The sequence below is a fragment of the Eubalaena glacialis genome, chromosome 6 (genome assembly GCF_028564815.1).
Source record: "Eubalaena glacialis isolate mEubGla1 chromosome 6, mEubGla1.1.hap2.+ XY, whole genome shotgun sequence".
Lineage (NCBI taxonomy): Eukaryota > Metazoa > Chordata > Mammalia > Artiodactyla > Balaenidae > Eubalaena > Eubalaena glacialis.
Genome location: NC_083721.1, coordinates 126,403,767 through 126,427,270, shown reverse-complemented (window position 1 = coordinate 126,427,270; position 23,504 = coordinate 126,403,767). Strand labels below are relative to the sequence as shown.

At 38.7% G+C, this 23,504-nt stretch overlaps 1 protein-coding gene across 1 annotated transcript in view; it reads right to left on the bottom strand.

Annotated features, from left to right (window-relative positions):
- Positions 1–307: 307 nt before the first annotated feature.
- The window catches only part of GK5 (glycerol kinase 5), a 75,613-nt gene continuing 52,416 nt past the window's right edge, over positions 308–23,504 (bottom strand). Inside the window, exons 11-16 of the mRNA XM_061193604.1 lie at positions 22,197–22,301; positions 11,463–11,557; positions 5,861–5,964; positions 4,951–5,010; positions 4,450–4,583; positions 308–911 (exon numbers count right to left, since the gene is read on the bottom strand). Of these exons, the coding sequence (XP_061049587.1) occupies positions 763–911; positions 4,450–4,583; positions 4,951–5,010; positions 5,861–5,964; positions 11,463–11,557; positions 22,197–22,301 (647 nt within the window). The 3' untranslated portion in view covers positions 308–762. The remainder of the gene's footprint in view (positions 912–4,449; positions 4,584–4,950; positions 5,011–5,860; positions 5,965–11,462; positions 11,558–22,196; positions 22,302–23,504) is intronic.

The following is a 23,504-nucleotide window of genomic DNA, read 5'->3' as shown; positions in this document are numbered from 1 at the left end:
GAAAGAAATCCTATCTGAGAAGGAAAGTATTCTCCTATTCTTTATGAATCAACACCCTTTTTGGTTTTATTAACTAAAATGATTTTTTTCAGTGTTTTTCAATATATAAAGAAAGCTCAGATTTTGGTTAAACAAGGAAAAATTAAGGCAGTGTCTTTAAACCCAATAAAGGAAAGAATTGACTACCAAATGAGCCTATCTAAGAGAGACATATTGAGCTCATATTTGGATACAACACTGAACAATTATGGCTTTAAATAGAAAATATTAATGTTTCAAAATTCCACATTTTCTTGGTTATTCTTTCTTTTTAGCTATATGGACTTCAAATAGCCCACTTCATTTTAAAGAATTAAGGGAACACTTTTCACATCATTTTGGAACAAAACACGAACGGTGCTTGACCCGGAACTATTTACTCAGGTAGTAAACCATTATGTTCATATTCGCCCAGTACAAACAGGAGGAGGACCCGTGACTGTCAAAACATGGTTGGAAATGGCTAACGTCCTTCGGAATTTGCTACAAAACAGAAGATTTAAAAGTTCTGAGGTATTGTTGCCTTACAATCTTACCAAGGTTTAGAATTTTTTCAATGAGGGGTTTTGTTTTGTTTTCAAAAAAGCAGTGCTTTTTCTCTCGGGTTGCAGAGCTCAGCTCCACTCTTCTCCTCTCAGTCGTGGTCGTATTGTTGTCCCTGAGCTTTGTCTCATCTGCACATCACACAACCAGCCACGCGTGGTTTCAGTCATTCCGTTAGTGCTATGTCTTGTTATACCAATTCATGGAGCGTTTCACTGCTTTGACCCAGTTTCCCATATTCTTTTCATATTCTTGCCATTGCTTCTGTGGCTTGAAAACTATTTCACTTTGCCTCAGTTTCTTTAGTTCCTCCTTGTCAGTCCAAAACCCTATAGATGAAAAAATTTACTCTCAAGTTTGAAGGCAAATAATGAGTCCATAAAGTTTATCCACAAACCTATGTGAACTGGTGCACAGGTGAACAGTTATTACTTTAAAACACAATTCAAAATATTTTGTTGCTTTGAGCTTGGTTAGATTGACTATCCCTGGGAATAAATACATCAGGATTTAAAAATCTTTTGGTTTCTAACTAGCAGCTTTATTTCTGTGTGGAAGAGCACCAAATCATTTCTAGAGCAACCACATCCTGCCATCATTTAATTTCATGACTAGCTCTTAAGAAAAAAAAAAAAACAACCCAAGTAAGAAATAGTATACTTTCTTTTTATACAATTTAAAAAACGATAGGGATTCCCTGGTGGCGCAGTGGTTAAGAGTCCGCCTGCCAATGCAGGGGACACGGGTTCGAGCTCTGGTCCAGGAAGATCCCACATGTCGTGGAGCAACTAAGCCTGTGTGCCACAACTACTGAGCCCAAGTGCCACAACTAGTGAAGCGTGTGCGCCTAGAGCCCACGCTCCACAAGAGAAGCCACTGCAATGAGAAGCCCGCACACCGCTACGACGTGTAGCCCCCGCTCACCGCAACTAGAGAAGGCCCACGTGCAGCAACGAAGACCCAACACAGACAATAAATAAATAAATAAATTTATTTTAAAAAAACAAAGCAAAACAATGATAAATTAAGGTTTTTCTTTTTTTTTGGTGACACTCTGCGACTTGTGCAGTATATTAGTTCCCCGACCAGGGAACGAACCTGGGCCCACAGCAGTGAAAGCACAGAGTCCTAACCACTGGACCGCCAGGGAATTCCCCAAGTTAAGATTTTTGTCATATATCTTGAGGTAAGAGGCAACTCCTCAGGATATGCATAAAATTCAAAGTTGGGGATTAATATAATAGTTCTTTAAGAACTATAGTTCTTATATTTTATAGTTCTTTAAGAACTATAAAAATAGTTCTTTTTCAAACTATTGCATTTCATACAAGGCTTTTAAATTCCAGTTCAAGATAATCTTTTTTTTTTTTTTAATAAATTTATTTATTTATTTTTGTCTGTGTTGGGTCTTCGTTTCTGTGCAAGGGCTTTCTCCAGTTGCGGCAAGCAGGGGCCACTCTTCATCGCGGTGCGCGGGCCTCTCACTGTCGTGGCCTCTCCCGTTGCGGAGCACCGGCTCCAGATGCGCAGGCTCAGTAGTTGTGGCTCACGGGCCTAGCCGCTCCGCGGCATGTGGGATCTTCCCGGACCGGGGCACGAACCCGTGTCCCCTGCATTGGCAGGCGGATTCCCAACCACTGCGCCACCAGGGAAGCCCCCATCAAGATAATCTTGTAGTTCTGGCATATATTGTTCTTTACAAAGAGGATCATGTGATTTATAATAAAAAGCAGCAAGAAAACATATTATAACTACGATCGTACGTAGTCTGAAACGGTAGCAATCCCTTGTTAATAAACTTGGTACATCTCACTTACTCTGAAGTATTAACATAGTTGACAAGTCTTCAAGAAGTACATTTTTCTCTTACCAATAAAGCTGACACATAAAATTCTTTCTTCTAAAATTTTCCATCAGGTCACATTCTATTTACAAAGTCAGTGTTTTAGACTGTCTATATTTAAAGATATTAATTATTTTATGGAAGTTATTAAAAGGCTAAGAATAATTTTTATTAGTATACTACAATTAGATAAATCTAGTCATGAAAATAACTATGTTCTTAAAATTCTTATTTCCAGAATTTATTATTTACACTTAACGGCATACATACTCTTAAAAGTCACTTTATTAAATGTGTATTGAACAGACCCAGTTTCTGGGTGAATTTTGAAAATACAGGGAATTTGCGTAGCCTTCATGTCTCATATTTCTGAGAGAGAAGTAATCCAACCAGAAAGTTCAGATTTTCTGAGAAGGTAAAACGGCTCCCTGTAGTTACTGAAGTATCTTTGTATTGAAAAGTTTTGAAATTAAATACAGATAAAGTGAAGTAGATACAACTCAAGCCACTATGTTATGTGTAAGAATAACTTGCATGTGTTTGTTATTTAAAGTGTATTAAATGTTCAAGAGAATTTGACATATTTAGCTTTATAAGGTGATAAGTGTAGATCAATTTGATTAACTTTATAAACAATATTGGAATGCTTATGAGCATTTGGCTTACTGTAATGATAAGCTTAATTTATTCATTTTTCAAGAGTTGTTTAAGTACTGGAGAAATTTCCTTGTTATAGTTCTAAGTTTGCTCGATTAGTCATGTGAAATTACTAAAAATAACATCAGCTATATTATACTTAAGAGTTGAAATATACAAAGGAACTTAAATTTGTAAACGGGAATGACTATTTAAGGGGAAGTTATTTTCTTCAACTTGAATTAATCAAACACCAATCAATGAACAAATGAAAGTGATTGTTTCAATTTTATTCAAAGTTAACAGATTTTTAGTAGAATAAAGTATAAGGTGAACTTACCAAGATTTGATGCTTTTTGGGTCCATAACTTTAATTGCTAAATAATAGCCTAAACTTTTAAGTGTAAGATATCCTGTTTTGTACAAACACTCCTCCCTTCCATATAGGAACACAGGAAAACACTCCCAGTGTCCCAAGCATCATCCTGCTCCTAAAGAGCCTTCTAATTGGCCTCCCCATGTCTGTTCTTTACTCCTCCCAACTAATTAGTGAAAACACTAATTGCCAAAGTGATTTGTTCAAATGTAGATCTAACCATGCCCTTCTGCTTAAAATTGTTCAGTGGCTCTCCAGTGCATTCAAGATCAAGTCCAAACTCCTCTTTATGAAGAGGCCACCATGACTGGACCTCTATGTACCTCTCCAGCCTCCCCTCTTGCTCTCATCCTATCAGCACCATAATGGGCCAGTACCTTTGCACGAGCTGCCTTCTCTACTGGACCACTCACCTCTATTCTCTCCTCACCTGGTTGTCTGCTAACCCCTTCAAAATTGAACTATACATTGTCGCCTCTGGGAAAGCCTACACCAATTGCTTGATACTGTGGCTGTTCGCTGGGCTTATCACACAAGAATAATAATGGGTTGACTTGCTTGACTGCTCCCACTGGAGACTCCCATAGCAGGGACTATATCATTTAAACTCTATTATTCCCAGCAGTGACTGTCATGTAGCAGGTGCTCAACAAATGTTCACTAAATGAAAGAGTGGAGTGGTTTCTAATGCCAAAGACAAGCTTATCTAATCAGAAAGTTTACCCAGAGACATTCCCTTGCTAAAGACCGGAGCAGTTGAGAATTAGCTTTCCTGGCCTCATACTTCTGACTGATGGAGAGCACCAAGGATGGAAGAGGTGCAACCAGACCCACCCACAGAAGAGATCACGAGAGTATTTTGTGAGTGATGTGCATATGTGTATGGAGTCTAATGGACACCAAGGCTTTCCAGACCCTCTCTATCTATAATTTTGTGATTTGGGAGGAGAAATGCTATCTGTAAGAAATGGTTTTGCAAGACAGCTCTCGTCGTTATAAAACCCACACATACCAACAGCAAGGCCAGCTAGAGAAGCTGCACCTACGCAGGACATATCAACGTGGACGGGTCTGTCTATGGTCTCGTTAATCAGGTCTGAAGTCATCTGCATGACAAAACTGTTCTTACAAACTCCTCCGTCTGCTCTGTGGGGAGGAAGATATTGGAGATAAATTACTGTAACAAAAGCATAAATACATTATTAATTCTTTTTTTAAAAAGCCACACATTTTTTTTTAGATCCTTGATTTTATTTTTAAAGTTTAAAGATTCGTATAATACACATATGGGTGCTAAGATCCTCTCAGATTCCATATTGGGTTATATTCTCCTTAAATCCAAAATTAGCTTTCCTTCCTCTCCAAATTCCTATGACCAAGAATTTTGTTGCAAAGAAGGTAAGCATAAGTTCTTTTTGAAATCCTGAATAATCATAATCATGAAAATGCCAACAGCAGCTACCACTTAACTTCTAATTTCTAATTAAATCTATTAGAGACAAAGCTTACCTACCGGATTTTTCTTACAGGAATGTGGATCTCTTTCTGCATTACCTCATATAACTGTTTGTTTCTAGTTAAAAAAACAAGGAAACTATTTAGAGGCAGTTCATATCATAATAATTCTCTGTTTTTTTCCAATCTAGAATAATAACTGTGGTTTTATTTACATGATATTTATAAAATATGCAAAAGAAAACATTAAAGAAATATATTAGGCTAACTGGACGTCAATAACAGATGGTCAAGTAAACAAGAGGTTCAGGGCCTTCTGTTTTGCACTGTGATGCAAAAGAACGTAATTTTTATTTCAGAACTAAATTTAATCTATTACCATTCCTGCAAATAAAAATTTAAAGCAAGCATCCATTTAATAGGTATGGATGACACACCATAAATAGCATCTAATAGAAATCAAATATAAAAATAATGATTTTGTAATCAGAGAAAATGTTACTTTAAACATTACAAATGTTCCATTTGTTCCATGCATGACAGCTGCGTTCTTAATTTTAATGAGCTACACCTGTCCCGTAACAAAAAGACCAAAGGAAATATACATAATGAGTCAATCTTTGAGTATAACAGAAGCATTACTAGTTAGAATTCTCCTTCATGAATAAGGAAATAAAAGCTTTTGAAAGTCCAAATTTTGAATCATTTATGCTTAATAAATTGGATATTTTAAAAATCATTCAATTTTCAGATATCACATCTAAGTGGTACTGGTACTATTAAATGTGAAAAAAAAGAGATGCAAAAAAATTAGTAATAAGAATAGATTATATCATATACAGTATGAATTAAACTAAAGGTATAAACAGTTAAAATTAAGAAATTTTAAAATTTAGTTTAGTAGAAATTAATAAAAGGAAATAGCAATACTGTATGGGGAGGGGGGAGTTTCGGGCAGGTTCTGGTACCTGAAGGCTATTGACTCCAATATTGCTCGTACAAGGTGGTATTTATTGGTGGAAGACTTCAAACCCATAAAAGAGGCACATGCACAGGGGTCATTTAATGGAGCCTGAAGTAAAAGAGAGTAAGAATATATTATTACTGCTCAAAATTATATCTATAGACTTGAAGGTATATTATACAGTAAAAACATAGCCATGTTAGAAAAAAAAGAATGCTCATTTAGAGATAAATAGTTTTAACATAAATGATAGCCCCAAAATGATGCTAACTATTCAAATAACCTTTTGATAGGACTTAAGCAAGGACGAGTCACAGACATTAGACTTATGGGCTGGATCTTCTGTTTGCACCTGTACCAAGAAAAGGGACTGAAGCCCAGAGTAACAGATTATGAAATGCTTAGCTTGATATATGAGGAAAATGAAAAGCAATGCCAGTATTTCCCCTTTTCTCCAACTGTAAAGTGTTTACACTGAAATTGTTTACTATGTAGAGTGGTTTTTTGAGGATATTAAGTTAGACTTAAGATAAAAAAACTACAACGCAAAAAAATGTTTTCCAGTGTCATAACTTACACCCAATATTTTGTCAGACTTACAAAGTAAACTCTATTTCTTAGCTTAAATAGTGTTTTTTCTTTTAATTTATATATTTTATTTATTTATTTTTGGCTGCATTGGGTCTTCTTTGCTGCGCACGGACTTTCTCTAGTTGCGGCGAGCGGGGGCTACTCTTCCTCATGGTACATGGGCTTCTCATTGCAGTGGTTTCTCTTGTTGCAGAGCACGGGCTCTAGGTGTGCGGGCTTCAGTAGTTGTGGCACGCGGGCTTCAGTAGTTGTGGCTCGCGGGCTGTAGAGCGCAGGCTCAGTAGTTGTAGCGCCCGGGCTTAGTTGCTCCGCGGCATGTGGGATCTTCCCCGGCCAGGGATAGAACTTGTGTCCCCTGCACTGGCAGGCGGATTCTTAACCACTGCGCCACCAGAGAAGTCCTAGGCTGGGTCATTTATGATATTAGGCAACAACAGTAAAGAATCCAGGGACTAGCACTGCACCTAGCCCCACACAGGGGATCAATACGCATTTGTTGAATCCATGAACAAATAATACTTTTCCTAATGCCTTAAATGAAGAAATTCTACATTACATCTTAGCTTTATCATAGCCATGATTTTCCTCCTTGTGATCTTATCTTGATAATTTTTCAAATTTATTAAAACATCTTTTGGTGATTCACTCAGTAAAAGCTAAGTTATATAGTAAAGCTGGTCTATATACCAAGTGATATAATACTGTATGACAAAGATGGGCCAGACTCAGCCAGTTCAATTAGTCCCTAGTAGTATGTGATGGGTTTTTTGTGTCTTTTTTGGCTGTGCCGCGTGCCTTGCAAGATCTCAGGTCCCGACCAAGGATGGAACCTGGGCCCCGGCAGTGAAAGAGCCGAGTCCTAACCATTGGACTGCCAGGGAATTCCCTTGCTATGGTTTTTTTCTGCGTAAAAGTTACTTCTTCCAATATATCACATAAAATCCTGGTATAATTGGCCTGAAATCACTTTTGTACAAATAGGTATGACCAAAATTTACCGTTAGTAATAGGCCAACTTAAGGGGTTATAAATTCCATAGAAACCTAAAAATTTCTTAATAGGTTACAGTGTCCCTGCATTTGTTAGTCCAACTGAGTCTCTCTTTGGGATGATAAAGTAGGAAAAACACTGGCACGGTACTTTTAAGGGCCTGGTCACATCTTGCCAGGGCAGACAGCCTCCAGCCACACCTCCAATCTATCACTGCCAGGCCCGTCAAGGGAGCTTTCCAGAACAGCAGGACGCAGCAAAGTTGTGTGTGGCTCTCTAAGCAAAAGCAGCACACTCCTGCCCGGGGCACAGACCACCTGCAGGCCCGTGTCCCCACTGGAACCGCAGCCTAATCTGCTGCGGACTTGCACAATGGTTAAGGCCGCCATGCCTCTTGTCCTTGTCAATCTAGACCCTAAACGTAAGTTCCTCTGGCTCCAGTTATGTATTCCTGTTGTCAGAATATTTTATGCTCTCCCAGGAAACAGCAGAGCGGTTAAGAACCTGGACTCTGGAGTCCTAAAGCCAGCTCTGTCACTCACTAGCTGTGTGCCACCGCCCAAGTGATAGAACAGCTCCAAACCTCAGCTTCCTCAGCTTCAGAATGGGATGATAAGAGTTATCTTCTACCTTGTTGAGTGACTGAGGATTAAATGAGACGACGCATGTAATGAATTTAGGACAGTGCCTGAGACATAGCGAGTATTCACAGGTTAGCTGCCACTGTAATTTTTAATTGTCATTTCTTACTCAAAGCCTTCCCACTATTACTCACTTTCTTCATAACTCTTTTACTATGCCTTTTCAACTTTTCCTTCTGTTGTAAATAAACTCCTCTAACCCTTAAACAACTCTGAGACGTGCCTTCCACTGATTTTGTGGTTGGTTGCTATAACGAGCCTGGCTCTGTGCTGGGCAAATGGCTTCAGCTGCAGCTATGCAGTGGCAGGTCCACAGGCTTCCATACACAAGGACCAGAAGGACTGTTCTAGCCTCCCATGACCACCGTCAGCCACCATGCATCTGCTGTCAGCAGACACGTCGCCTCCCCCATGTTTGCTTAGGTCCGCATCAATGTCGTGCTTTATATCCCTTTACCTTTCCATGGCTCAGATGTCCCAGTCACTCACAGAACTAGAGGGGGAATTACAGGGGGAGGGGTTCTCAGCAAACTGCTTGAATCCTTGTCTAAAGCGGCCATGTTGCATGCCCTAGTCCTACTGCTGCCACCACAACTGCAGGGGGTGAGCACAAGTCTGCCCGAGGCTTGAAAAGACAAGATGGCCCAATCAGATTCCTTCCCCTGGAATCTGAACGAGGAAGCACTTCAGAGGGAACTGACGCGAAAAGGATGCGCAAGATGGCAAAAGGTTGTGTTTATATCCAAATGGTGAAAAGGCAGAAAGCATAAGGAAAAGAATGACAATTAAACAGAAGCTATGAGGAAGAAAGGGTACAGAGCAAAGCTGGTAAGGAGAAGGGGAAAGCAGAGCCACAGAGAGGCAGAAACCACAGAGAAGAACACTGAGAACTGCTAAGTCAGTTGCCAACTCCTTCCCAATCCTGGTGCTCAGGAGTGTGTGGACAGCCAGCTCCTCTTGGGTGGGCAGGGGAAGAGAGGGAGGTGCTCAAGCAAGCCTGTTCCTTGCAGACCCAAGAACCTTCACTGGAGCATGACTCCTCATCCACTGAAGACTGGCACTTGGCTCACGGTCCTGCCCATCCTACTATGTATGACCAACATCACAGTAACTTTAACGTCAGGTAGATGACCACTGATTCTTGCCTCCGATACCTGTGAGGGATGCTCTGCTCTAGCATGCCCCTCCCCAAACCTAGACAAAGCCACAATGGCCGCACCAATTGACGCCACTCTGTGTACAGCTCTATGCTCCAGCCCATTCCCTAAAGTGGCTGCCCCACAAGTTCCCCCTGTCCTCGAAGTTCCTCCAACGCCCCTTTCTCAGCTGATGACCCTGAGGCTATTAGGAGCCTTCAATATCCTGCCCCCCATTACCCGCAGCTGTAACAATATTCTAAAATTAAAGGCAGTATCACAGATACTTGACCCTTCCTTCCTTCCATTCTCCTAGCCCGCATTTTCTCTAGTTGTTGACGTTGGCAACTTACAGGTGATCTCCCCACTATTTTCTGAACAGCTTAGTATCAACACACTATTGTTGTTTGAATTAACTTTCGGTTTCCAATTAAGAGTTTCATTTTACATCAGGAAATAACTAGCCTGCGGTCCTACCCCACCCCATCCACTTCAACATATTGCCAGGTTGCAATCACGGCAGGACAGGGACATTTTGTTAGCAACATGAAATTAAAATCACATCTGTGATAGTATTGTCTAATCTTTTGGACTTTAGCAATACTTTGGTTTTTTTAATCACATAGTTTACATTATTTTTACAGGCATATGAACTGGTGGAGAAGTTAGAGTTGCCAAGATAGAGTCACAACTAGGTCCCCCAGCACATTTTTCAAAAAGGGAAGAATCCACAGTAACCTAATTAAACCCTCCCTTTGCTGATGACAACTATTCATCCAACCTTCCTCCTTAAACCTCAATCAGACAAATATTCTTCATTACCTGTCCTATCATGGATGCTATTTAGGTGCCTTACATCACCCTGAAGAGGATGCAATGCAATCTCTTTATGCAGTTTATAAACTTTTAGCCCTTTATGATAAAGTATATAGAAGGAAATTATTACAGATATTAAAATAATGCTCATTTAAAAATCTAGTTTGGAAATATGGTATTTTTAGGGATTTAAAACCACCCTGATCTAACTCCTTTTCACCAGGTTCTACATTATATTATCCAAACTTTTAAATTTTGGATTTTTTGTAACTGATTTCTTGAGTATGGATGGACTAGAAGAAAGGGAAATTTTTATTTTTTGAAAGAAAAAAATATTTAGAGGAGTATTAAAGGACTAATTATTCCCCCAAAAAGGAATTTTGTTTATAATAATATACTTGAAAACAGTTTTTAAAAGTCTTTGTAACACTATGCTAAAATTAAAGGTAGTATCAACAGAGCTTTCAATTAAATATGAAGTTAAATATTACAAAATCAAGTATTTTACTGAGTTCACTTTTTAGTTAGGCAGGGTAACCAACATCCCACATCATAACAGTTAACCAAAAGAAATTCTGATTTTTTTTAAAACGTTAGGGACTTGCCTGATGGCACAGTGGTTAAGAATCCACCTGCCAATGCAGGGGACACGGGTTTGATCCCTGGTCTGGGAAGATCGCACATGCCGCAGAGCAACTAACCCCGTGCATCACAACTACTGAGCCTGCGCTCTACAGCCCGCAAGTCACAACTACTGAGCCCATGCGTCACAGTTACTGAAGCCCGCACACCCTAGAGCCCACACACCACAACTACTGAGCCCACGTGCCGCAACCACTGAGCCTGCGTGCTGCAACTACTGAAGCCCACGCGCCTAGAGCCCATGATCCGCAACAAGAGAAGCCACGGCAATGCGAAGCCCGTGCACCACAACAAAGCGTAGTCCCCGCTTGCCGCAACTAGAGAAAGCCTGCACGCAGCAACAAAGACCCGATGCAGCCAAAAAAAAAAAAAAAAAAAATTAATGAAACTTATAAACAACTGAAAAAAATAAGGTATAATATATACCTTAACATTATTTTTCTAATTCTCAATGGTACACCTCCTCTAACTAAAGAATGCTGATCTATTTTCCCCCACTGGGAAATGGCTATTTTTGGTCATGATAAAGTAACCATGGGTCTAATGTAAAAGTTCTATAATAAACCTGCCAACTTTTAGTTTTCACAGAGATGGAGTTCCGAGCAGAAGCCAGCAGAATTTGCCCTGCCCTCTCGTGGAATTCATGCTAGGTCAAAACACAACTTCTCAGCCCTAGAAAGTACCTTTCACCTCAGTTCTGTTCAGTGCCCACATTTTCAGATAGATAATATTAGGTGTGAGTATGAAGAGGGAAATGTTTGTAATTGCCATTAACTTAAAAAAAAAATACCTGCAATCCACTAAAAGATGGAACAAAATAAACTCCTTCAGAATCTTCCAAACTTTTGGCCATTTTTTCAGTTTCAGCAGCATCTGTGAACAGATCTGCAAAAACAAAAACAAACAAACAAACAACAACAAAACCCTAAAACAAAACGAAGGGGTTGGGGAGGGACAAACAGAATTATGTTATATGACTAGTATTCACCTGCATCAGCATTTATTACGAATATAATGCGAGAGGTCGCTCACTTAAAAGGGTCAACACAAAGGCAATCTGCTCTAGTGCTATCTGGGTTCTCCCACTGCAGAGGTTTATGGCCCATGGAAATGACAAGGGAGACAGAAGACCCTCTTAGATGGGCTCTGGATGTAGCAGGCCTTACTTTTTTCCTTTAAAGATAATTGGGCTGTTTAAGAATCAATTCTATGTGTTTTTTGGCATTAAAAACTTTATTCTCCTAAAGATTACACCCATTCTAGTTTTCTGATGAAAAGATCATCTACCTATAACAACCAAGAGAGTCAACTGAAAAACTATTCCATCTAAGGAGTTCAGTAAAGGGCCAGTAACACACAGATACACTAAAAGTCAATCTTTATAAAACAAACAAAAAATCAAGATCTAATTTATTTAGTATACTTTTTTATTGAAGTATACATATAGGAAGATGCACAAATGCTAAGTGTACAGCTGGATGAATTTTCACAGTGTGAATACACCCAGGAAACCAACACCTAGGTCAAGATACCAACTTCTTTTGTTCAACATCATGTCTGTGAGATTCCTTTTGTTACAAGTAGTTGTACTTCATTCATTCTCATGCCTGTATAGTATTCCATTCTCACCATACACAATCCATTCAACTATTCTACAGCTGATATGCATATGGGTAGTTTCCAGTTTTGGGCTAATATAAATAGGCCACTTTGAACACTCATGTACCTTCTTTTTGGTAAGCATATGTATATATGCATATATTTCTGTTTGTTATATACCAAGGGATGGAATTGCTGGTCCTAGGATCTTCACATTTAGGACTAGCTTTAGCAGATATTGCCGAATCGTTTTCCAAAGTGGTTTTACCAATTTAAGGCTCTTGCCAGGCATATGAGAGTTCCAGTTATCCCATATTCTTGTTAACAATTGATACTGTCTATGGTTTTCATTTTCACTGTTTGGTGGTATTGCACAATAGCTTGATTTTGTATTTCTCTGTTGACTAATGAAGTTGAAATCCTTTTCACTGGCCATTTGGGTACCCTTGTTTGTAATGTGACTCCTGAATAAGCATGTGAGACTGACAGCATAGATCAGATGCAAAAGATCAGGAATTGGTCATAATAAATATTGCTGGCCTTATACAGTAATACTGAAGTTGGTTTTATTTTCTTATATGTTTTGTTATTCTTATAATGAAGAATTGATTAAAGACAAGACGTTTAAGGAACACCTATGATAAAACTATGGTTAATGAGGATCGCTCAATAATTATTACAAATTTTACTCAAAATGACAGTTATCAGATCCATAAGTTACATTCATTTGTTCAAAATGTCCGATAACACATCAAAATAGACAGCACTTCAAAAACTAATATATTAAGAAGAAAACACTGCTCTTAAAATCTATACTTTGAAGAAATCATGTCCAAATGTCTAAATTTTTCAACCAAGATGTGGAAAACATACTAGATGGCTGGTTTGAGGAAAGTTTTTGGAAGCAGACAAAGAAACAGGGGGAAAAAAATCTAGTTTGTCCACATTCTTTACTGGTTGTTCTGTCCTTGCTTGAAGAATTTCTCTAAATAATCTTCTACCTAAAATGCTCACAAATGAGCTGATTAATGGAAAGTCCTGTGGAGTAGGCAGACTTCACTCTGTCCCTCCCAGTGAATGCAACTAAGAATCCTGAATGGAATACACAAAAAAGCTATCTGAGGACTCAAAAGAATAAGCTAGCGGTCCAACCAAGGAACTCTGAGTACCACCAAACCAGCAGTGAGTTTCCTGTTTTTTATTTTCTCTGATATCTCCTGTCCTGGAATCAGGGACAGCCTGAAACCTGAAACTTGGGTCTGTACACCAGGTACAAATATGAAGAGCTTCTGAAGAAGTCCCCTCTTTTTGGTCTGAGGAGTGGGAGTCAGGGGTCTCCACAGGACAGAGAGTGGGGAAATGATCCTGTTTTTTTGTTTTTTGAATGTTTTTTCATTCTACCCGAATGAGAGAGAAAAAACATTGTATCTTCATGTGTTTGCAAAAACAAATAGGAAGGATAAACCAAAAACAAATGTAGTGATTATCTACAAGAGGTAGGAAGACAGGGTGAAGGGAGAGGAGAGGAAGTCAACTGCTCCTTCTTTTATGAATTTGACTTGGAAATCATGTTAAAATTCCACATTAAAAAGATGTTTTTAAAAAGGATGCAGAGGGAAAAAAACTAAAAATGAATGGTAACAGAAACAAATGAACCCAGTTCTTTTCAAATTAATAAACTCACCGAAGGGAGAAGAAAAAGAATTAATCCAGGTAATTTGAATAGCATGCTTGGACCATATACCCTTAATATAAAGAAAAAAAAACCCTTGAACATTGTTTGTTGGAGTGGTATGGGTCTAGTAACTCAAACTCTTTGGTGTATATTTTAAGATCGAGCAAATAAGTACATAATATTAATGTTGTTGGGAGCCAGGGTTCTCGACGTGGAAAAAAGGGAGACAAAAATATAGAACAGGGACCCTTCTCACACACACACACACATTTCCAGCTCTGCTACAAAGGCACTGTAGTCATTGTTCTTATATGTTTTTTAATTTTTAATTTTTTAAAATTTATCAAATTGTACATTTATTTATTGGCTGCACCACATAGCTTGTGGGATCTTAGTTCCCCAGCCAGGGATTGAACCCGAGCCGTCGGCAGTGAAAGTACGGAGTCCTAACCACTGGACCGCCAGGGAATTCCCCCAGTCATTGTTTTTATTTTTTTAATAAATTTATTTATTTATGTATTTATTTTTGGCTGCATTGGGTCTTCGTTGTTGGGTCTTAGTTGCTGAGTGTGGGCTTTCTCTAGTTGCAGTGAGCGGGGGCTACTCTTCGTTGCGGTGCACGGGCTTCTCATTGCGGTGGCTTCTCTTGTTGCAGAGTTTGGGCTCTAGGTGCGCGGGCTTCAGTAGTTGTGGCACGCGGGCTCAGTAGTTGTGGCTCGCGGGCTCTAGAGCGCAGGCTCAATAGTTGCGGCGCATGGGCTTAGTTGCTCTGCGGCATGTGGGATCTTTTCCGGACCAGGGCTTAAACCCGTGTCCCCTGCATCAGCAGGCAGATTCTCAACCACTGCACACCAGGGAAGGGCCTCATTGTTTTTAAATACCATTTCCCACTAAAAGGAGGCAGGGCTCATTGGAAAAGTGGCTAATTCCAGGGCAGGGATACAAAAAACACAAGATGAGCTTAAAACCATCTTGTGCCAGAAATTAAGAAAGTGCTCAAAAATAATACAGATAGACACTTCAAAGACATAGAAGCCAGTTTTCACTGGCCAAATCTGGGGCTATTTGAGCATGAAGAAAAATAAACAAATAAGAACTGTAAAAATTATAACCTGCTGAATAAAATAAGAAACCATGAGTTTATACCAATAATAAATTAACAGAGGAGAAGGGAAAGCTCTTCCTTATATAACAGAATGTTAACTAATAAACAGAGGGAAAAATGGAGTTAGAAAGTACCATTTTGCAACCATCAGAGTGAAGATTGATCCAGGTAGGAATCATCAATGAAAGCTAAATTTAGGGGATGGGGGAAGTTTGGTGAGAAAAGGGGTATCTAGCTAATCTCAAAGTATCTCGCCACACATTATTTATTACAAAAAAATGGTAATTATACAATGGAGAAATCAGAAAATATCTTATGCACTTGAACAAAACTGACAGAACCAAAACAGGAGTAAGAGGCACTTTGCATCTCCAGGTATGTATTCTGAGAAAGACACATTATCACTTATGTATAATTTCAGTCCAAACTATATAACCTGGATCTAGACATGAAACACCCAAATTGAGGGACATTCTATAAAATAACTGACTTATATTCTTCAAAAATGTCAATGGCATGAGAAACAGAAAAGTTGATGAAACTGTTCTAGATTAAAGGAAATTATACAATAAGCAATCCTGAACTGGATCCTGTATTAGAAAAAAACTGCCATGAAGGACAGGATTGGGACATCTGACAAAATTGGAATATAGATTATAAATTTGATGAAAGTATTGTACCCACTGTTAAATTTTCTGAAGTTAATAACCATACTTTAGCTATGTGAGAGAATATTCTTGTTCTTAGGAAATACATAGTGAAATACTACAGGGAAAGAAGTAAGATACATGCAATCTATTATCAAAGAGCTCACAAAATTATATAGATATTTATCTATCCTATAGCATATTGGATGGACAGATGGATGGGTGGATAATAGATAGATAGATATGTTTAAAAGAGATTTAGTTTATCAATCTACCTTTTATGATTTGCATACCTTTATCATTTTTGGCTTGGAAATTTAAAATGCTTCTCTTTATTTGCATATTAATAAGCATTCATCATTTTCATATAACTACTGATTTTTACAGAATTATAGTCATTTTCTTTATTTTCTGGACACTATTAAATTGTGTTTCAAATGTTTTCCTTGGCCCTATGCTACTTAAGAAAAGACATTTCAAATTTCCATGTGGCTACGTACCATTTAAATACTGTTTTTACTATTCATTTCTAACTGTATTACATAACAGGCTGAGATGTTCCACTCTTGCCTGTCTAAGTATGGCACTGAGAAAAGGATTTGGTTCTGTGCGTGCGTGTGCGTGTGTGTGTGTGTGTGTGAAAAGGGATTTACACAGACTTGAAATAAAAACATAAATGAACCGGAAGAAGAATGAAGAACAGAAAAGATGTACACTCTGTTGTCTATTCTTGACCAACAATTTGCCCCATAAATTACACATCACAGAATTAAAAGCATTTATGGGAAGGAAAAAAAAAAGAATACCATTTTGAAACATTGGACAGGAACATTACTTTCTTTTGTAGAGCAAGCACGCACACACATAAAATCTTTAAGCCCAGCTTAATCAGGGGCTCTTTTTAGTGTTAAGATCATTTCAATCTCTTAAAAGGATATCCAAAACTATGTTCTTAATGTATGGAAATAAAGTGTTTACATTACAGTAAGAAAACTTAAATCAGTTTGGTATAAGAGCAGCTCAAATAAAATAGAACAAAGAGAAGTCTGGCCTACTACCAGGAAAAAAATATATTTTTATTTGGAAAACACTTTATTTGTATCGTTTGCTTTCTCCATTTTGAGATCTTTGTTCTAGCTCCTTCTGGGTAATTTCTTCAGAAAGTATATACTGCATGGCCAAAAAATGTGCCTTTTGCACTTAATCTGAATGACGTCTTAGCCGGACCCTGGAATATTGGCTCCCTGTTCTTTTTTCTCTGTGATAGGTAGATGTTGTTCCACTTTCCAAATTTTACAACTAACTTCCTGGCCGGTCCGATTCTCTTCTCTTTATAAATCAACTATTCTTCCTGTCTCGACTCTTTTCTTTATTCTTGGGATTCAGACAATTCATCTACATATGACTGTCTTAGTGTGCGACTTTTTTAAACTTGGTAAAGCCATTTCACTCTGAAAACTTAGGTCTTTGTTCAGCTCAGGGACATTTATTTTCAATTCTCTCTTCAATTTTTACATTTTCATAATTCCATTTTCATATTCCAGAAAAGAGACAATTAGTCACATATTTTTTTCCTCTGATCTTTACTCTATATCTCTTACCTTTCAGCTTTATTTTCTGTTTTTTTCCTTTTTGTTGTTAAATTCTTCCTGATCCCTACTTGGGTTTTCAGCACTGTCCATTTTACATTTTATTAATTTCTTTACATATTATATATCACGGTTTTTGTCCTTTGAAATTCTTTATGTGTTCCCAACATTTCTTTGCAATATTTTCTTTTATCCATTTACTGTTTTATTTTTGTTGTTGTTATTTTTTTTTGAATAAGTTTATACATTTATTTATTTTTGGCTGCGTTGGGTCTTCATTGCTGCGCATGGGCTTTCTCTAGTTGCGGCGAGCAGGGGCTACTCTTCATTGCGGTGCGTGGGCTTCTCATTGCAGTGGCTTATCTTGTTGTGGAGTGCAGCCTCCGTAGTTGTGGCGCACGGGCTTAGCTGCTCTGTGGCATGTGGGATCTTCCTGGACCAGGGATCGAACCCGTGTCCCCTGCATTGGCAGGCGGATTCTTAACCACTGCGCCACCAGGGAAGCCCACTGTTGTTGTTATTTTAATCTTCTGTTTCCTCCATGACATCTGCCTCTGTGGGAGCCACCTGTTGTGCTTTATCGAACTTGGTCACCCTCCTTCAAGGTACTGTATGTTCTTGAATGCTTTGTGCTCTCCTTCAGGTCAGGCTTATGGGGTTGGCAGGCAGTGAGAGGTAAGGGAATGAATACCCTTGGCTCTCGGGTTTCTCAAAGTATGAGAAAGATTAGGCCTCTCCACTTAGCCTGGAAGAGGAGCAGTTCAGACCAATCAGTACTGACGTCCACTGTTATCAGGTTCTCCCAGGAGTGGGGAGGCCCAGCTTTTTCTTCTCCACATCTGAGGGGATTTTCTCCTGGCTCAGCAGGCTCGATCCATAGAGAACTTCTACAGGGTCCTCACCAGCCTCTGGTAGTTTCACCAATAACACTCAGTTGGTGCCCTCTACAGACCCTGGGTCTGCACAGTCTCCTTGACAACTCAAGGCTTCACTCATGGCTGGGCTCCACTCCAGCTGCAGCCATATTTATCTTACTGTGTGTCATCCCAGCAGGAAGCAAGAGGGATGCAAGACCATGAACAAAGACCCTACTCACTAGCAATAACATGTAACCATTCACCACCACCTAATTAGTTCCTAGATGAGAGAATGTTTATCTCATCTCCTCTAATGAGAGAGGCTGTTATCTCTCTTAGGAAGAGACCCAGAGAGAAGAAATCAGTTTCCTTTATTTCTAGTAAACAAGAGTCCTGGGTAATTTAAAATGTATACTGGGAGTCTGATGGGGATTGCCTGGAGCAGGCAGATGTGACATGTAGCAATTAGAAGTGGAATTGCTAGGGAAAAGATGTCCCCTGACCCACGTTACCGGAGGACAACAGAGATGGGAACTGTCTCAGTTGTAGAAAAGAAATAGGGCATTCTTTCAGTTCCTCAAATAGGCCATGCTTCTCCCTGCTCAGGGCCTTCGTCACTGGTCCTCTCTGCTTGGGCTGCTCCTTGACCAAGTGCTTCCCCCATCTGTCCAACCACTCTTGTTCTTCTTTCAGTCCTAGCTGAAACACGACTTCTTTTTTTATTTTTTATTTTTTTTAGTTGCAGATGACTTTTGAAAAATAAATTATTTATTTATTTTATTTATTTATTGTTTTTGGCTCCAGTGGGTCTTTGTTGCTGTGCACGGGCTTTCTCTGGTTGCCGCGAGCGGGGGCTACTCTTCGTTGCCATGCGCGGGCTTCTCATTGCAGGGGCTTCTCTTGTTGCGGAGCACGGGCTCTAGGCACGCGGGCTTCAGTAGTTGTGGCACATGGGCTCAGTAGTTGTGGCACACGAGCTCTAGAGCTCAGGCTCAGTAGTTGTGGAGCATGGGCTTAGTTGCTCCGTGGCATGTGGGATCTTCCCGGGCCAGGGCTCGAACCCGTGTCCCCTGCATTGGCAGGCGGATTCTTAACCGCTGCACCACCAGGGAAGCCTGAAACATGACTTCTTTAAAGAAGTCCTCTGATTCCCCAGACCAAACAAAGCCCTCCCTTTAGAAAGAGATCACTGATTCTACTTCTACTTCTCTTTCCTGGTACTTAACACTAATTTCTTTTGTTTTTTTCAATTATTCATTTAATATACATCTTTCCTGCTAGACTATAACCTCTGTGAGGGCAGGGAGTGACTGTCTTATCCACTGGTGTCTCCTAGCATGTACAGGTCCAGGTTCGTACTTAGCACTTAATTACTTGTTAACTGAATAAAAGCTGGAAAACATAAAAATATTTCTAAGATTGAGATAGCAAAATAGAGAACAAAGAATGAAGGGGAGCGAGATGGACCGGATGAAAAGGAAAAAGAGATGATCCCATAGGGACTCAAGGGGGAAAAAAGTGAGAGAATTGGCCTGTGTGAAAAAGATTAAGAAAATAAATCTGAAAGTCAAGATGAAAGTGGCTTAAAAGAGCTTTTGTGCCTGAGCTCGACTGAGGCATTCAACCCAGTAAAGGGGTAGGAGGAAGCCACCATTCAGAGTGGAACAAACCCAGCATGTCACACAGACATAAACGCTCAGAATACACATCTTTAAGGAAATGACAGGGTTACTCAGGCTCTTACGCACCGTGTTTCTCCTGAACATAATTCAGTTATTTTCTCGATATACTCATTAAAGTGAATTCTCAGAACAGAAAGAGATATATTCAAATAAAGGTCAACTTTTTTTTACATTTCAGACAGATGTGTACCAGTAATGTTTAGCTCTGCCAATGATTGAAATTTTTAAGTAAATAATTCAACTCTGAATTCTCTCTCTCCAGTCAGACAAATGGTCCTGCTTCCTGCCAGAGATGGGACTGGTCTTCAGGAGGGGCTTACGCGTCCACTGGAAATCACACCACTTTTCTAGGTCAGGGCCATTTAGCTCCATCTCCCAGAAAAGAGTTTTCATCACTTGAGAATCACAGTGAATGAGCCCCAACCCAGCAAAGCAGCGGAAATGATTCCCCCTGATAATGTGCACATGATGTCAAAGGAACTTGGGAATGATTTTTTTTTTAATGAGGAATGTGAAATTATTCTGCTTTTTCTTTGCATTTTTTTTGGGGGGGGGAAGGAGTAAAATTAATAAAAGGTATAACTAAAAGACAAGAAATAGGTAACCTATATTTTCTATTTCTGGTAATTCTAAGTTGACTAAAGATACATGTCCAAAAAATTAAAAGAAGTACATTTAAGGAAGAAGAGACTTTTAAGTGATAAAAAGCTTCCAAATAAACAATTTGTTGTTGTTGTTAATAAGTAATCTTATGCTGATAATGCAGGTGCAGGCTTATAGAGAAAGAGAGAGAAAGGAAGAAAGGAAGGAATGGATTGGCATTTTCCTCCTGAAGTGTATGTTTTCTGCCAACAGAATTATCTTTGTCTTTAAACAAGTCAGTTTAGTTCAAATCAGCAAAGTAGATAGCCAGAGCCCCTCATAATTTAATCATCCGAGATAACTATTGTTAATACTTTGGTATATAACACTACATACTGTATGCATTAAATATGGTTATATAATATGTAGGCTCTTCATTATTCACAACAGCCAAAAAGTGGAAACAACCCAGATGGCCATCAACTGTTGAATGGATAAATGCTGGTTCATCCATATGGTGGAAAATTATTCAGCAATGAAAAGAAATGAAGTAATGATACATGCTACAACATGGGTGAACCTTGAAAACATTACATGCTGAGTGAAAGGAGCCAGTCACAAAAGACCACATATTGTTTGATTCCATCCATATGAAATGTCCAGAATAGGCAAATCCATAGAGACAGAAAGTCGATTAATGGTAGCTTAGGGCTGGGGGGTAGAACAGGAAGTCACCACCAATGGGTAGGGGGGTTTCTTTTATGGAGAACAAAAATGTTCTAAAATTAGATTGTGGTGATGGCTACACAATCCTGTGAAAATACTAAAAAATACTGAATTGTACACCTTAAGTAAGTGAATTATACGGCATGTGAATTATATCTCAAAAAGCTGTTTTTAAAAAAAAGCAAAAAACATTCATACAGGCTGTTCTGCAACTGCTTCATCCCTTCCTTAATGTATCATAGACAATGTTGCATGTCAGTAAGATGTGCAACTACACGGTTATTTGTGACTACAGTATTTGTGTTATTTGTACAATGTTGCACTATATGGATGTACTGACATTTACTTACTTAATGCTTTATTATTAGACAGGAACTTATTTCCAATTGCCGTGTTAAACACCCATGTATGTACACATGTCTTTGCACACCTGTATGATTAATTTCTTAGGAAACAAAGAATAGACCTGAGGGCCAAGGGTCTGTACTCTATAAAATGATACATGTTGCCTAATTGCCCTCCAGAAAGGCCATACTAATTAACATTCATCCCAATGGAAAACAAGAATACTTTTCTCTCTACGTTTCCATCAATGCTGAGCATCGTAGAACTAATTAATTTCTGACAATCATAGGAGACATCAATTTTTAAATGTGTATTTCTTTGATTATTGAATTTAAACAGCATATTTTAATAGTCACTTGATTTATAAAATACCTATTCCTCTGCCTTTTGTCCAATTTTTTGGTCATCTTTTTAAATTTTTCTAACATATGCTACAAATTGTCCTTACCAGTTTGTCTTTCAACTTTGCTACAGTATCTCTCCCTACACGTTCTAAAGTTTTCTATACTTACATCTAGTATTCTTTTTCTTTATGGTATCTGGCTTTAATGCCTAGCCTTTTACCATCCCAATGTCATAAAAATAACATCCTGTATTTTCTTCTAGCATGTCATTTTATTTCGTTTCATTTGAATCATCCATTCGTGCTGATCTGCGATCCTATGGCTTTCCTGAGTTAGGTCTGGCCTATGAAATCTGTAGAAACAGACGACTCACCTAACTGTTGAGCCCACTGTATGGCAGTACCGGTGTCTCCTGCATTGCCTTCAGCTAAGCACACCACTTCTTGCCCAATCTTCCACCCAATTAATGGATAAAAGCCTTAAAAACAAATAAACAATATAAGTCACACAATAAATAGCGAATTCATTACAGAGATGTCTACAGTGGAACAATTTGATTATCTCAAAAACTAGCAATATGCCTGTGGAGTCAGACTGCCTGAGTTCAAATCCCAGCCCTCTCTCATTTTCTAGCTGTGGTCTTACAAGTTTCTAGTTTCTAGTCTCTAGTCTCAGTTTCCTCGACTGTAAAGTGGTCTACCTCGGAGAGCTTCTGTGAGAATAAACTGAAAAAGGACTTAGGGCAGTGCCTGGCATAGAAAATAAACAATAAATATTAGCTTTTAGTAGCTACAAGCATATCTATGTCTCTAGAAACACAGAAACAATGTTTTAATTGAGAAATTAAAGGTTATTATGAGATTGGTTTGTCAGACAACTAACCATGCTATTGCATTTATCTGTAGTTTCTAATTTTTTTTTTAACTCTTTATTGAATTTGTTACAATACTGCTTCTGTTTTATGTTTTAGTTTTGTGGTCCCAAGGCATGTGGGATCTTAGCTCCCTGACCAGGGATTGAACCTGCACCTCCTGCATTAGAAGGCGAAGTCTTAACCACTGGACCGCCAGGGAAGTCCCCTATCTGTAGTTTCTAAACAAGGTTCCTAAATAGAAACAATGATCATTCTTCTGTTTTTGTTTTTTTTTTTCATTTAATTTTTATAATGATCATTTTTCCAGCTTTCATTTTCCCAGTTAGGGGAAAAGGAAGAACTTCAGGGGGGATGAAAGGCAAGAAAAACATTTTTAAATCCACCTCTTAGTAACCATGTTAGGAGACCAGAGCTCAGACTAAGAGCCCCAAGCCCTCCTGGGTGTAGTTACATAATCCAAATTTCTTGGTTTGTGCATTCCAGGATTTCCTCCATTACAGAGAGCAAATTCTTAGCAATTGTCATTAAAACCCTAAATATGCATGGATCACTAGTTGAGAAGTACCACTCCCAAAAAGTATCACAAAAAGAAGAAATTCTAACACATAAAAGAAATTTTAGAGGCCTAGAAAGATGTTTTCAACAAACATAACATGTATTATAGGTAAATATTTGGAAAGCTGACCAAAATACCCTAGTCCTGAACTTTTCCATAAAAATCTTTCTCATTTTTTAATGCTTTTAATTTAAGAAAAAAGGGAAATGGGGATTAACTGCCTCTAAGAAGAATAATGAAAAATATTAGAT